Here is a 15,895-nt window from a genome sequence, read left to right as displayed (position 1 = left end):
CCGGGCCGCCGCCGCCGCCGCCGCCGCCACCATGCTGCCGTGACTCGGCCGCGCCGCCGCCCAACGCGCCGCGCCGCGCCGGGCCGCCGGCATGACAGAGGTGAGCGCGGCGCGGGGCGGGCACGGGCACGGCCACGGCTCGGCTCGGCTCGGCTCGGCTCGGCCAGGCCCGCAGCGGCGGCCCGCCAGGGGAGGCGGCGGCCCGGGACGGGCCCGCGCTGCTGGGCGGGGGCGCGGGGCCGGGGCAGGAGCCCCCGGGGGCCGGGGGGGGCTGAAGGCGGCCCCGGGGTGCGGGTGGCGGCGGGCTGGGGCTGGGGCTGGGGCTGGGGCTGGGGCTGGGCGGGCCGGGGCAGCGGGGCGCCGCGGCCGCCCTTCCCTGGCGGCCTCCTCCTCCTCGTCGGCCTGTGGTTGTTATTATTACCGTTATTCCTTTGGGGCGGAAAGTTCAGGAATGCCGAACTTCACGCAGCGCCCGGTGGCCGCCCGCGGCTCAGCCTGTCACGGTGCCCGCCTGGTGCGGGAGGGGAGCGCGGGGACGTGGTCGGTGTGAAACGCTGGGTCAGGAGAGCTGCGAGCCCTGCCCGCCTTCCCTCGGGGGGGTGTTTTTAGTGTGCCACAGGACGCAGGGCAGCGGCAGAAGGGCACGGGTGGCAAACAGAGCAGTGCGGAAAGCGAAGCTGCGGGAGCAGGCGGAGAGAGGAGAGGTGACAGGAGAGAGGCACGGAAACGAGGAGCAGCGACACGGTGAGGAACTGGGCTCTGTCTTCTCTAGTGCTACGGGGAAGAGCAGCCCAGTGAAATTACAGTGCCTTCCAGAGCGACAAGGAGCTGAGTTGCATAACGCGTAATTACCCGCGGAGGGGTTAACGAGAGGAGCAGGCAGAGGCGGGAGCGCTGGGCCTCCCCAGCCCGGCCCCGCGGCCATGCGGGCAGCGCCCGGCAGATAGGAGAGGAGCTGCGCTCCTGGCGTCGCCAAGATCGGCGTCGAACCCCCGGCGCTTGGAGGTTGGAACGCGGTGCTGAACCCGGCGGCACCGAGCTGCCCTCCTGGCAGGGAGGCGCGGGTCCAGCTGCAGGCGCTGCCGCCAGCCTGCTGCAGGCTGGGACCGCTGGTCCGGGGGGTGCTGAGCGCCGAGCTGAGCGCCCCGCCTGGAGCGCGTGCTCCTGCAGCTTGCGCTTCCTGAGGCCTCTGTCGCAGCTTTCCTCAGCTCGTGTCAGGTCAGGTGTCGGCTAGACGCTGTAAAACGAAGTGGGGCTTTCCTGGGCTTGAAGGGCAGGCTTTGGAGCTGCAGAACTGCCTCGTTAGGCTGAGTGTGAATAAAAGGTGTTTAAATAAAAAACGCGATGGCGATTGAGCAGTCAAGCTTTATAGGCAGTTAGTCTCTAGACTCGATGTTGAAAACATACTATCCTGTTATGTTGTATGTATGAATTTATGGTAGTTGTGGAGTCTGCCTAGCTTACATGACAACCGAAAGCACAGGATCGTGCAATTGTTATTTACTTGGGTACTGAGAGAAGATGCACAGGCAACAGATTTCTTAGTCCGATACGTGAGAGAAAGTCACAGGGCTTATTTGTTGTCTCATTCGCTTTGTTTTGATTGGCAGGAGAGGATCTGAGTCCAAGGATGCTTAGTTGTACTATGAGGCAGATGAATGAATGGGTAAAACTGAGTAATTTGTAATTCACTCGAGTCGCAAAACAGTGCAGAAGCCGTCCTGTAAAAGCTCCCGTCAGCTGCCACCGAGGATACCGCTTCCATACATCCACTTCACAACGCTGGCGTTTCCCTGCGGTGCTTAGTAATTTCTTTTCATTTACCCAGCAAATCCTCCTTTAAGTTCATTTTCTTAGAAGAGGTGTGAAGTGCAGCTGAGCCACGTGCTGGATAGGCACAAGCTTTGTGTTTCTTTTTCCCGGTTTGAAATCTCTATTGCGAACATGAGAAAAGGGGAGTTCAGGTGCGCCTGCTGACACGCTGCGCTTCGTAGCCTGCTAGGCAGATCGACCACCCTGCTTCACCCTCGTGGCAGAAAGAGTCTGGTTGTTCAGTCTGGTAAATTAACGGAGGTACTAACAGGTAGTATCTCCCTTAAGGAGTATCAGCAAGTCAGCTCGGTTGGTGGAAGCAGGGACTTTTACCTTTACGTTTCCCTGGCATGTGATTGCCTGGCTGCGGAACAGGCCGCGTGCTCCGCTTCTCCTGCGGGCAGACGTGGCCAAGGGGCGCCCTCCTCCCGAGTCGCGGTGTGCGGTGCCGGGATGGGGGCCTTCAGCCCAGCGCCTGGCGGTCAGACGCAGGAGGTCCCAAAAACCTAGTTCTGAGCACGGTGCTGGAACGGGAAGGCGGCAGGGCGCCGTGGCCGGGCGGTCGTGCCAAGGCACCTCTACGGGCTGGCCCGGGGCGAGGAGCAGCGCCGGGTCACGCCGCCTCTTTGGGGCTGCGCGGGGGTGGCGTGTCCATGCCTGCGGGCTTGGGACTCCATGGAAAAATCTCAGGGGGATTTGCTGACTTTCTTTAAACTGGAGCTGATGTTGATTCATCCCGCTTTGGAGAGTTTAAACAAATAGTCAAGAGTAAGCGTGAAAGGAGCCGCTTCAACCCGAGGTGTGGGCTTTCGTTTTCAGTTTTGGAGAAAGGTTAGCTTCCCTCGCGTTGTTCCGCCTCGTGGATTCTAGTCCTCGGTCACTTCATGAAGTCGGAGATGCTGTTTATCATTTACTAGTAATACTTAGTAATAATTACTGAGTTTAACTTTATTCTGCTTCCTGTGGTGAGCCAAGGACTGAATAAGCCAACGTTTTTTAGCCCCTCCGTGACAAATGTCCCACGTTGACTCACGTTTGAAAGCAGCCTGTACCCTTGTTGCTTTCTTATAAAACCCGTCTTGTATGGAGGGTTCTGGGGCCTGGCCCGTTGGCGTGTGAGAGGAGCGCTGGAAGTGCTGCCTGCCTGATTTCACAAGCAGGGGGCTGCTGTTGAAGAGTCGGTAACGCGGTTCACTGCAGCCCGTCCTGCGAGGAATGTTAGAGGGCCGATAGCCGTACCGCCCTGTGGCCTTTGTATAGCGGCCAAGCTGCGCCGCGCTACCTCACTGCATCCTCTCTATTTTTATTTCCTTCGAGGACTTGTTTCATTCTGCTTCCTCAGAGCGAGTGCAGAGGTGGCAGCAGCACAGGGATGCCTGTAATTAGGAGGGTGAGCCTTAGCACCTCCTGATGCCCAGAACGGTGGGTGGTTGCTGCTTGGGAACTGTGCGTATAAACTGTGGCCGTCGTTTTTCTACCAGAGCCCACACCGAGGAAGTGGCACACGTCGGGTTATGTCAGACACCTTCAAGTAACAATTCGTTACCTTCAAAGGCATAATAGGTGTTTTCCTTTGCGTTATGCACATTTTAAATGCAAATGCCATGAAAAGGTAATTTTGCTGTTAACAAAGATCAGCTCATTAAGATAAAGCTGCATACAAAGTTGTTCCCTTTTGTTGTCAGGTTTGTTTATTTTTTTTTACCCACGCTGAGGATGACTTCTGTAATTATGAGCATTTATCAACAAAATCTTGCCACTGCTGTCAAGAAGAAGTTTTACTGTGGCTGTGTTTTGTATATTTTTATGAGGGTTTTCCAGTGTGAGCGTGGAAGGACGCTCATGTCGGTGGCCAGCTGTTGGCGATGGTGTGGGTCTGGAGCACCTCGCGGCACAGCCACGCCGCGCACAGGCACCGCACGAGGGCCCGGATCCCTGCAGCGTGTGGGTCCGGGGCTTCGATGAGTGGGTTTGTACGCCAGCGGCCGCAGGGGAGAGGTCTGGCAGGGACGCCTGCCCCAGGTTTGGTGGCTCCTCGCTGCGCAGCGTCCCCCGTCGGCTCCGCGGCTGTTCCCTGCCGGCGGACACGGCAGCCTCCACTGCTTGTGCTTCTTGGGGCTCAGAGCAGTTGCCCCAGATTTTTTATGAACAATTACATGTTGTAAACTCAGTTTCCCAAGTAACGCAGCAAAGTAAACAACATTTCCTTCCTATGAGCCCGTAATTATTTACCAAAAGGATAAACATGTGAGTGCTTTTTTGTTGCTGTCCTCGGTGACATTTGGAGCCTGCTCTGCCGCGAGTGTGTGCGATTGCAATTCCCATCCTGTCAGCGAAAGTTTGGAGCGATTTGCAAGGAAAGAGAAAAGGACCATTAAAACTGTACCACAGTTGTGGTGAAACTTGAGTACATCCCAAGACAACGAAATGCACCTTCAATACAAAAAGTTGGAAGGAGACGGGTGTGCATATGGTGGTTCGTGATGGGGCTTAGTTCCTGGCCGGGCGTTGAAGTGAGTGAGCAGCGTTGCCCCATCCCATCCCATCCCATCCCATCCTACCTGCGGCGGTCGGTGCCGTGTGCTCGCCTCTGTCCCGGCTTCCCCTGGAGAGCAAAGCCAGCGGCAGCTCCCGTTACCCAGGAGTAACTCCTGTTGCACGTTGCCGTGCTCCGCTCGGAGGCAGCAGTAACTGCTCTGCCTCGGAGGCTGACCTGAAACTTCTTCCTCAGCCCCCGGTGGCCACCGCCGGAGCTGGTACAGGTCAGCGAACGTGAGGTTGGCCGTGCCCGTCGGGCTGTTCGATGACTGCGTGGGGCTTGGTGTGTGCTGACCTCAGAGTGAAGTCCAGCTCTGGATCAGGAGAATCGCTTTTCCTCGGGTATCAATTATTTTTGAAAATGTCTGCGTGCCGTCAGCTCTACCCAGCGAAGCTGCCCATGTTTCAAATGAAGTGTGTATGTTACTGAAGTCTATTATCTCCTGAAATGCCTGTTTTTAGGTATCTGGGAGAGCTCTCTTCTTAACGTAGTCTAAAGGAGAAAAAGGCTGCGGTAGATCTAACCCCTTAGCTCTTGCTAAGGCCTAACCGTGTATTCACTAAATGCAGCTTGGGTTTTCAATGGGACGATTGCTGTCTGCTATTAATTAGAAGCAACGGCAGCAGCTTATGAGCTAAAGACATACTTACGTCACTAGGACGCGAAGGAGTGCGCTCCGAGTTAATTTGCGTTTGAATCTACAGATTACACAGAAAGTCTGAGGAAGCCAGGACAGAGTAAACCAGACCCACGTGAGCTTTCCGCAGCCGTGCTCTCCTTTCGGTGGGCCAGGTGTACGCCAGCGCCAGGCGTGGCGCGGCGCGGTGCGGGGCCAGCCGGAGCCGCTGCTGCCGCGGGGAAGAGCCGGAGGCGGACGGGCGCCAGCCGGCCCCGGGCAGCCCGCGGGCACCGCGGAAAGCGCGCCGCTGCACCCAGCGTGGCGCCGTGGCGTGTACGCCAAGCGCTGTTGTCACTTCGGGGCGTAAACGTGCACGCTGTACGCATTGGTGGCTGCGTCAGAGCGAACTTGAGGACAGCAAAAAGAAATAAGCACTGGACGGCTTAAAGTCTGAATTGCGTGTCACTTGGCGTTTTGAGAAGTGAGATTTCACGCAGCCAGCCCAGCTGGGTTTGCCTCGCTTTATCGGCTCTTTGAATTTACAGGTGGCAGATGAAATTTCAGAATATAGTCTGGGTTTTTCTGCTGGAAGCACACCTTACTGCCTGCCTCCGAGAGAGGCTTTTGTTGTAAAAGGAAGTTTTTTTTCAGTTACATACTTGTCATAAAAGGAATTTTTTTTTCCACTTAAACAGTTGTCATTAATATTACATTCGGGGCTGGTTCTTACAGAAAGTGCCTCCGTCTTGCTTGCAGTTGCGTAAAAAAAAGAAGAGCGCACACTGAATTTTCCCTTATCTCACTGTGCCACATTTTATGTATCTCGTAGTAAGATGTTTTGTTTCTACGGTTTCAGACTTGGTGTTTTAGAAGATTAACAGACTTAGCAGCGCTGTTTATTAAGCTTAGTGATGATAACAATGTAATAAGTCATGAGACAGTCACGGATCATCTGGCAAAGCAAAACAGGCCTTGAGGTTGAACTTAGAGCAGGTATTTTTTGGAAGGAGAAATAAAATGTTGCAGGCACTGTAAATAACACTTCCTGACTTGGGTGGAAGCTCACGCTTGCCTGAGGAGCGCGATGGCACGTGCGTTCGCTCTGCATCCACCGCACGCTGAGGCACAGCGGCGTTCGAGCAGCGCGTGCCCGCTGTTGGGCGCCGCACGTGTGAAGCACGGCGCCGCTCCCTGCGCAGCCCCCGTCAGCGTGCCGTGCCGTGCCGTGCCATGCCGGCAGGGCCAGCGGCAGCGGCAGGAGCGGGGCCGGGGCCGCTGCAGCCCCGTCCGCCCGTCTGGTGGCTGGGGCTGCGCTGTGCCTCCGCGCCGCGCTGTGCTGCTGCTGCCTGCCGCCAGAGCCGGCCTGGCTCGGGAGGCTGAGTAAGGGCTTGGGAACCCGGTCCAGCTTTGGGCTCCGGGCCCAGTCCTCCTTCCAGAGAAGTTAATGGGAATCGTTCCTTCTAAAAAAGGCAGGGCGGCCGCAGCTCGCCCGCGCGGCCCGGCGAGGTCTCGCGCTCGCACCCTGGAAGCCCGCAGCCCAGACCCGCGGTGGGCACGGGGCAGTGCCTGGGAGCAGGGCTCCTCGCCCGAGGTGGGCTTCCCCCGCCGGGGGCAGTTGCTGGCGGGGAAAACGGAGCTTGCTGCGGTAAGTGGGTGTAGGTATATCCGAGGTCTCGAGCCCGTAAATCCCTCTTTACCCGTGCGTACCGAGGAGTCTGTCAGGCTGTGGAAGCTCGACGGACCGGGCGCATTTGTCAGGTTTTCCAAGCAGGTTGCCAAGCTGAAGGCAGCCGTAGTTAGGCCTGGATTCACCGGAGAAAAAGAAAACAAACCAAAACCAAAGAAACCCAACCAAACAAGCAGCGTACCCCCCAAATGCACCGCGCGTCTGTGCGTGTGAGCGCACGTGCCCGAGAGCTGGGATTCAGGCGTTTGCCCGGTTTCGCCCGCACAGAGGCGGCCCCCAGAAGCGCGTGCCCTTCCTTCCGTGCTGCGCCCCGACGAGACGCGCTCGCTGCTGCGGCGGTGCTGTGCCGTCTGCCTTCCGTGGAGGGGAGGTCCTGCCAGCCCCACGGGCCGATAAACACGGCCTGGCTTGCTTAGGAGAAATAAACCGGTAGGTTTTTTTCTGTGACTCTCAGAAACTGGACAAAAAAAATCCAAACAAAAAAATGCTTCTTCCCGTGTTTGGAAGCTTCGTTAGTGCCTGAACGGCGTTTTTGTCTTGGGTATTTGCCTTTGTTTTTAAGTGCAATCCTTTCTATATGCGGTTTTATGTGGGAACCCTTCGGTACTCGGTACGTAGGCAGAACTTAAAATGACTTTGAGACTTGTTCCCAAGCAGTGAAAAAGAAAAGGTAGTGAATCAGTGACATTAATAATGCAATTATGTGCTCCTCAGCTTGTGATGTGTAGCAGTTAAAAATGTTCTTCTGGGGGTGCAGACACCTGCTTTTATGGCTTAGCTGTGCCAACTGCTTGGAAGAACGACCCTGGAAAAATATCTTGCTGCTTATCAGCATTTTATTGAGCCCCTGTATTTATTTGTGCCGATATATTCCATAAATTAATCTTTATGATGTGGTTTTTTGTGGAAAGTAGGCACAGCTCTGCTCCTTTCTTCTAATTAAATGCAGCTAATGGTGGCATCTCAAGTGCCACAATTTGAACTTTTTTCACTCATTTTTCTGCATGACTGACAGAATTATTGCTTTGGGTTTTTTTGTTTTGTTTTCTACAACTTGTAAGCGTTCTGTCTTTTGTCACAGTGAGTGTAGAAATTACTTTGTTTTCCTCAAATCTTTTCAGAAGCTCTCTTCAAATATTCTGTCTTTTTTACGGCTAGGATTTTAACTTTCGTACTCACTATTTTTAAATGAGTTTTTAGAGGTAAGAGTGAGAATTAGAGGAAAACAGTAATCTTTTTGAGCTTTTTTAAAGGTGCCTCACCGCGTCGTTCGATTTCGGTAGCTTGCACAGGTGTTACTGAAAGAGGAGGTAAACTGAGATGTTGAGCAGAGGGCAGAGAGGAATCTTCCACGTGGGAAATACGAGGGGAAGGCTGATAAAAATAGTGGAGGCAGACGGTTACGACGGATGTTCGGGGTATTACGCAGGCCTCTAAAATCGCCACGCAGCGCGAAGAACATCAATTGGAACGTGGCCGGAGGGATCACCGGGTGTTTTCTCCCCCGCAGGCCGAGGGCTCGCTCAGCGCCGTGCCAGCCGCGGGGGCAGCGGGCCCTGCGCCACGCCGCGTGCCCCTGGCCGCAGCGACCCCTGCGGGGAGGGGACGGGCCGAGCTCCGGGGGCGGTGAGCGCTCGGCACAGGACTTGGCCGTCTTAAAACAGGTGGCCTTAGAGGCATTGCACTTCTTTCCCAGAACGAAGCGTAGTCACACAGTTCTTATTATTCCTTTTTGCTACCGTTGACTAATTCGGAGCTTTAACTTGATATCTGAAGGCGCACGTTTATTTAGCTTGCCTGAGATTGCTCACGTGTTGAAATGGATCGCATCAACGAGCGTTCTGTGCTCCTGGGCGCGGTGTTCGTAGGGATCTTTTGCTCGGTCAGGGAAAGTTTCTGCCAAACTTGGTTTTGCTGTGTGCACAAGTCCATTTTGCTCTCGCATTAATACACGAGAATTATCACAGATACCCCGGGTGGTGGCGAAGCGTAGCATTGAGATGTTTATGTAAGTCACACACGTACGTTATTTGAGTTTCACTGTATTTTCTGGTAAGTTGTGGAAGTTTTTGCTGTGCTAGAAGAGTATGCCCGCTACGAAGTAAATGTAAGGCCAGACCGTACTCGAAATAGAGCGCTTTCTGCTTTTTGGTCAGGGTTTCTTCGGGACAGGGACAGCTGTGAGCTGCAGCGCTGCCGGCGCCCCCTCTGACCTCGCAGCGGGCGCGGGAGCAGCCCCAGCACCGCCGCCACCCTGCGACCCGCGCTCGCACCGCGCGGGCTGCCGCGGGCTGCCCTGCCTCCGGGTGCTGCGGCTGGGGCCGCGTCCCCTGGGGTGCTGGGGCCTCCCGGAGGGCGCCCCCGCGCAGGCTGCGCGCCGCCCTGGCCAGCGCTGCCCGCGTTCGGCCTGCGCCAGAGCAGCGGCCGGGCCATCGCGGCCCCCCTGTCGTCATCCCGAGTTGCGGCGGAGGCACGCGGCTGTCACAGCCTCGCGGCCGCTCCCCGGTGCTCGGTAAAAGCGCCCAGGCTGTCGGGATCGGGGCGTAAGTCGCTGCCGAAAGCAGAACCGCCTGTGGCGCGTTCCTCGTTATCTGTACGCGCGTCCCGCTCTGTTTGCCCTCGAGCCGGACGCACGGCGAGGCCGGGCACGGCGCTGGGGCCCCTGGATGCCCTGGGGGGGCGCACGGACGGGCATGTGGCAGGCACTCGGCTGGCGGGACGGGCGTGCGGAGCTCTCGGCCGTGCCCCGTCCTCCGCAGGGAGCAGGCGGAGCCGCGGTGTGACCTGGAGCGGGGAGCAGCGGCACGGCGCTGCGGGGAGGTGGCACGAGCGGCATTCTCCATGCCTGGTAATTGAGTTCAGATTTGATCTCGCTAATTAATCTGGCGTGTGCAAGGGTTTGAAGGTTGCATCCAGGCTCCTAATTCGTCGCTAGTCCCGTGACAAAGCGATGACTGTGCACAGGGGCAGGGCGTGTGACGCCTGGCGTCGGTGTCCGGCAGGCACCACGAGGGAAGGGTGGGCAGGGGAGCAGAGCTGAGCAGGGAGGCTCGCCGGCTGAAGGCAAGGCTCCTGGCGGTAAAACGGCCACGGCAGCACTCAGCCCGTGCGCCGTGTCCCCCGGGCGCTCACCGGGCCGGCGGCCCCGCCGTGCCCGGTGCTGGCAGGCAGCCGTCCTGCGGCGGGAGGAAGCTGCCCCGCGCAGCCGTGGGAAGGGCGGTGACGAACGGTGCGTGTTTGGTGCTGGGACTGGGAGCCTTCCCGGGGTAACGTGCAGCTTTGGTTTAGAACCGTGGCCGCAGTGAGGTGCCAACACGTTCTCCCTCGCACTGAAGTAGCTAGAGAGGCCTCGAGGCCGGGTGCCTGCCGCATCTCGCAGCGAGAACGCCTCCAGGTCGCTTGTCCTCCCTGAAAGCACCGGCACCGGCTGAGTTGGGTGTTAGAGGCAGCGGCTGCTTCCCCTGCTGAGTCACGGACACGGCTTTATTTCTGCGGGAGTTACTGGGGATGACGTTGGTAACCACGTCCCGTACTTACGCGTGTCTCGCACGAAACGCGTGTGTGTACCCCTGTGTTGTTGCAGGTCACTGCCGGTGTGGAAGGGTTTCTCAGCGGTGTGTAATTACGCTTTTCACCACTGCTACAAATACCTCCCGGTTCTGAGCCTCAGCTGCGGGAGTTCTGTCCCGAGGCTTGTCACACGGCCGTGCTCTTGAGGAAAACGCCCCAAAATGCTGCTTGCTGCACCTTCTTGTTAACATCGGTTGTGTAACCGGCAGGCACCTCCGTCCCCGTCCCACTGAAGCAAGCGGGAGGAATAACAAGTGTCTAAAAAATCAAGCACTTGCGTGAGCTAGGGGAGAGAGAAGAAACCTTTTTTCACTTAAAACGGGGCAGCCGTGCCCGTCACCCTTCTGCCCCAGGGCAGCCCCCAGGCGTGCAGGAGCCCCCGCTCCGTCCGCGTAGGGCATCCCGCTGGTCCCCACAGCCCTTGGCGTGTGGCCGTTTGCAGCTAATCAAACAGAACGTCTTCAGTGTGCAAGAGGCTGATTAATAAGTAACTTTTTTACTTCTGGAAAGTGCATCGGGTTTTTGTTGTTGTGGCAACGGAAAGAGCTTTTGGTTCTTACAACTTTTGGTTGTTCCGTTTCTGGTTAATAAAAGAGCTTTTAGTTATTTCAATTGAAAAATACTTCTCAGAGCTTTAAGGTGAATCACTGGATTACTTTTGCTTTTAAAGATACAAGCTTCCTTTTAGACTTGCTTGGGAAATGGCCCTTATTCCGTGGTTTAACTTCCCCTGTAATTCCCAGGAAAATACGTGACTGCCTATTTGTACCATACATTATGTAAATGTTATGGTAAAAGAATTATAATATGGGTATGGTTTCACTACCAGGAACAATAGTTGCAATTTTAATGCTGTGGATGGGTACGTGAATGCGCAGTAGTACATAAATCAATAGCAAAATGGATTAATGCGGAGTAGTCCTTCCTGCCATTGTGTGTCTCTGGCTGGCAAGTTGAGAGAGCAGGGCAGTAGCTAATGTGCACATCTTGCTGGTCTAGAGACAGACACTGACCTTTGCCTATTCTCAGTTATTAATACCCGTCCATTTAATGCTCTCAGATGATGTGAAGTACTGCCAGTTTTGAGGAGGAGATTGATACGTACAATAGATCACAAAAACAACAGGAGAAACAGAAAAAATTCAATAGGCATGTTTCTTTATTTTGAAGTCTTTTAGTTGTAGTAATAGCGGCTAATTCGTAACCATATTTTCCTTAAGGAAAAGGGAGTTTACGGAATTTGCGGTATAACTTTCTGACTCGAAAATAGCATTACTCTAATCTAAAGTAGGAAAGGATGGGGCTATGGGATTTGTACGTCAGTGCTGGAATGACCCGACTGTTGCTGGGAGTCGCTTCGGTTTGGTTAGGGACGTAAAGCTCGGAGAACCGATTTCAAGAAAGTGTCTTGTTTCTGCCCAAGGTGGTAGTGCACGTGCACTTAGGGCACACACTTTATGATGTTGCCATTTCCTTATTATTTATCTAAACTTTATGGACCGAGTGTGCTTGGATGCCTTCAGTTCAAATGTAACGTCACACTTAGGTGTTTCTGCTAAAATGGTTTCAGAAACCGTGCAGCGTGCTTGAGACAGACACGCGCCTGACGAGGAGCTGCCTGAGAAGCCCACTGAAGTCAGTGGGAGGTGGCACTGCCTTCCCCAGCTACTCCGTCAGAGCCGAAACAGTACAGAAATAGCCTTTAAACGCTGCTGGTACTACTACTACTAAAACTATGTGTATTATGCAAAATATCTGGGTCATAGAAGTAATGTTGGCAGATTTTTCACAAATCTGGTGTGGGGCTTGCTTTGTAGTTTAATGCTAACGCGTGCTTGTAGGCTTACTAAGCTCTGTCACAACGTGCTGGGCAGGGAGGGAGCTGGGAAGTACCTCGGGGTAGCCCCGGACCAGGGCACTGCGCTCAGTGGCCGCTCCGCGCCCGCTCCGTGCCGCCGCCCTCGCACGCCGCTTTGCCCGGGGGTGTACAGCGAGGACCGAGGGAGGGTCTTCCTGCTTCCCTCACGCGGAACGGCCAGCGCAGCTCCTACAGATGAGAGCGCCAGGCAGATCCGGTTTGCTCAGCAGCAGAGTTTACGAGAGACTATTTCTCTTTAACCTTTCCTTCGCTGTTACGGGCCAAGATGTTAATTAGCTCATCGTTTCAGCTTAATTTTGTGACAGCGCCATAATTACGTCTCTCAGTTCTGCCGTGGAGTAATTGCTGTATCTTTTCCAAATTTTATGTTGAGATATGTTATTGGTAAACTTTACATTTGGCAGAGGTGTTTTGAAAATACTCTAAGGCAGTCGGTAATTTCTGTATTTCTTTATTTAAAAGACAGCTATTTGGCAATTTCAAGCTTTGAGATTGTACCGTCAGTGTAAATAGAATATTGATTTTATTCCATTTCCTATCTCATTAGAGTCATTGTCATGAGGGTGGATTCATGTTGTGTAATTATCTGTTCTTGCTGACAGTTCCCATGTCATTGAGACTGGCGTTCGCAGCTTCCACTTTCTGTGAGCATAAAAATAGCGTTCTTCACTGCCGTGTTCTTCTTTATTGTTGTGCTCTCTGATTGTCCAGCTTTATACATCTTGCTTTAGGAGACGTGTGTGAATTGAGATAGAGAAGACAGGAACGTCCAGCAAACCCAGTTGCAGGAAGAGTAAAAACAATGGCTCTTCTGGAGCAATTTCCAGTGCAGCGCTCAGATGCCTTGTTTCTGTGTCAAGGACTGTAATGAGGAGGAAGAACACACCATTAACCTAGCTGCACAACATTTCTTTGTGGCGATAGCGGGAAGTAATAAAAACTGAGCATATTTAACCAGAACTCGGACACCACAATCATGTGGTCCTTGTCCTGTTAGTTTCACTTTCTCAGGTGTTTTCAAGTAACATTTTCATTAATTTGTGAAGCTGTTTCTTCATCATTTTCAGTGACCCTGCTCAGCAGACAGCTAGGTCACCTCTGTTACCCTCTTAAGGAATGACTGCTCAGTGCTATTTCTTTCTACATCTGCTTTGTCTTTTCTGAGAATCATTCTTTAATTCACTTTCAGTGTTTCTAACCTTGTTTTCCTCACCTGTATTTATTTCTGCGTCCTTTTGCATTCCCAACAATCAGTGAATACAAAGTTACGCTGTGGCCAAATATACCTTGCAGCATTTAGTTGCAACCTTTAGTATGGAATGGAATGGCTTGGTAGGTAGACTCTGGAAACTGCCAGCCCCCAAATAAACTGCAAATAAATTAAAAAACAAACCAAAAACTATTCAGCCGCTTTCACAGACAGTTCCTCCCTCTGGATTTGTTGCGGTGTCTCCTAGCCGCTCGGAGATACCCCAGGAAAGACATCAGCTGTACCTGCTGGTTTTATGCAGACCGTGGTATCCTGATAGCACTTGAGGCTCACTGGGGACTCCTTTATTGGCTTGGAAAAAAGTTTATGCGGATCAGAAGTTATGATCCTGTACTAATGTTGTCCTCTAGTTTGTTCAGTGGAGACATCGATCACCTCTGGCCTAACGTGGGTCTTTGTTTCTGCTAGAAGACTATTTTTAAAGCTGACATTCCTGGGTATGTTTTCAGGGAGATAAATTCCAACAAAACAGCTTTTCTTCAAGAAGCTTTACTGACAAACTATACACCTGGCATTCCTTCACGTTGGGAAGAGTTGCCTCTGAGGCATCGCAGCTCCTTGGAGTAATGCTTTTCAGTGCGTAGCCGGCAGCCTGAGGAAGGGAGGGTGAGATTCAGCCGTGTCCGTGCGGTTACAGAGGTGTCGCTGACCTCGACGGGATCGGGATTTCTGCACCTGCAGTAGTGCCTGTCCAGCTCCGGACAGAAAGCTCGCCCAAGCCTGGGAATAAGGTGTGCTGTTCCCTGAGCTCTAGCAGGTTGGGCTCTGTTCGCAAGACGTAGCTTTCACCCATTTTCGCTTTCCGTAAGCTGTTCCTTCTCCTCGTGCGTATCTTTCTCCTTCCTCAGGGGTGACTGCTCCTGGTGCCGAGGCTGAAGTTACCTCACGTGCCCGGCGGCGCCTCGGGGGCGGCTCTCGGCACGTCCCGGGGCTGCTCTGGCTCTGTCGGCGCGGCGCGGTGCGGTGCGGTGCGGGCCGCCTGCCGCCGTGCCGGGGGTGGGGGTGAGGGGGGGGCGCTCCCAGCCGGTTCGCGGCCGCCTCGGGCGGCACGGCCCGGCCGGGGGCAGCTCCTCGGCGGAGCCCCGGGACGGGAGCCCCGGGCGGGGCGGGGCGGGACACAGGGGGCGGGCGCGGTGCCGGGGCCGTGACGGGCAGCCCCAGGTGGCGGCGCGGGGCGGCGCGGGGCGGGGGGGGCCGCGGGCACGGCCGGGCCCCGGCCGCACCGGGAGGCTGGGGGGGCGCGGCCCGGGGCCGGGCGGGGCCTGCTGGCGGCCCGGGGCCGCTCCGGGGGCGGCTGCGGGCGGGGCGGTGCCCCCCGGCCTGCCCCGGGCCGTGCCCCCCCCCCCCCCCGGGCCGGGCCGGGCCGGGCCGCCTCAGGCAGCGCCGTGCGGCGGCGAGCGTCTGACAGGCGCGACCTTGCATAAGACGGCCCGCGCCATTGGCTCGCCGCCCGGCGTCCCGCTGCAACGCCGCCGGCGATTGGCCGGGCGGGGCGGCGCGCTCGGCGGGGCGCTGTGTAACGTGTCTCTTCTCTCCGCAGGTCGGTACCGGGCTGCCCCCGACGGCTCTGCCGCTGCTTGGGACCGCCGCTAGAGCAGCCGCCGCTGCCGCTTTTTGCCTTGCTTGCTGCCAGCTACACCGCGACGACAGCACGGCCGCCCGCCGCCTCTCGCCCCGGCACCCCCGTCCTCCTCGTAGCCGGGCCGCGGGCGCGGTGCCGAGAGCCCCCCGCCGCCGCCCGGCCCCGGCGGGGGACAGAGAGAGAGCCCCGAGCCGCTGCGTCCGCCCGCGCCCGGCCGCCGGCACCGGCCTGGAGGCTGCCCCGCGCACGTCCGCCCCGCACACAGCGCCTCGGCACGCGGGTGCCCCGGGCCTGCCGCCCGCCCGCGCCCATGGGCGACTGAGAGCCCCGGGCCGGCCCCAGGCACGCAGCTCGGCCTGCGCCCCGCCGGCACCCGGCGCCCCGCCGAGCGGGGGCCGCTGTCCGCGACCGGCTCCGTGCTGCGAACCGCTGGCGGAGCGCGTCCCGGAGCGCGTCCCGGAGCCCGTCGGACCGCGCAGCTCCCGCACGTACTTTCAAATAGGGAGCGGGGAAGCGGCGCTCCGGAGGTGGCGCTGTCATCGCTCCCGGTCCCTCGGTTCAGCCGCTTGTCTGTGCGGTGTGTCGGCAAGTTTAACTACCTGTAGAACCTAAAGATGGCTGTGAGCGTCACGCCGATTCGGGACACAAAATGGCTAACGCTGGAAGTGTGTAGGGAGTTCCAAAGAGGGACTTGCTCACGGCCAGACACGGAATGTAAATTTGCACACCCATCGAAAAGCTGCCAAGTTGAGAACGGACGCGTAATCGCCTGCTTTGATTCGTTGAAAGTGAGTAACTATTACATTATTTCCGAGGACGTACGGTTAACGAGAGAGGCAGTTGCAGCCAGAGAAACCCTGGAGCCCGAAAGGGAGACGCTGCTGTCTGCCGGCAGCCAGGTCTGCTGCTGCTGTTATTTTTATTGATGCTTGCTGGT

The 15,895-nt window shown here is 56.2% G+C and overlaps 2 protein-coding genes across 24 annotated transcripts in view; both read left to right on the top strand.

Annotated features, from left to right (window-relative positions):
• The window catches only part of MBNL1 (muscleblind like splicing regulator 1), an 81,312-nt gene that overhangs the window by 8,933 nt on the left and 56,484 nt on the right, over positions 1-15,895 (top strand). Inside the window, exon 1 of one of the 23 annotated variants that reach the window (XM_040567507.1) lies at positions 15,375-15,746. The exons of 5 other annotated variants lie outside the window; for them this stretch is intronic. In XM_040567507.1, the coding sequence (XP_040423441.1) occupies positions 15,573-15,746 (174 nt within the window). In that variant the 5' untranslated portion in view covers positions 15,375-15,572. Of the gene's footprint in view, positions 1-15,374; positions 15,747-15,895 lie in introns of those variants that run through there. 17 more of the 23 variants (XM_040567510.1, XM_040567511.1, XM_040567519.1 and 14 more) reach the window with 17 other exon arrangements.
• LOC121074893 (translation initiation factor IF-2-like) lies at positions 47-15,570 on the top strand. The gene is made up of 2 exons (XM_040567525.1): positions 47-100; positions 14,917-15,570. The coding sequence occupies exons 1-2, from the start codon at positions 92-94 to the stop codon at positions 15,568-15,570; spliced, it is 663 nt and encodes a 220-aa protein (XP_040423459.1). The 5' UTR covers positions 47-91.

This window comes from Cygnus olor, chromosome 9, assembly GCF_009769625.2.
Source record: "Cygnus olor isolate bCygOlo1 chromosome 9, bCygOlo1.pri.v2, whole genome shotgun sequence".
NCBI lineage: Eukaryota > Metazoa > Chordata > Aves > Anseriformes > Anatidae > Cygnus > Cygnus olor.
The sequence above is the reverse complement of the archived record's forward strand: the minus strand, read 5'-3'. Positions and strand labels throughout refer to the sequence as shown.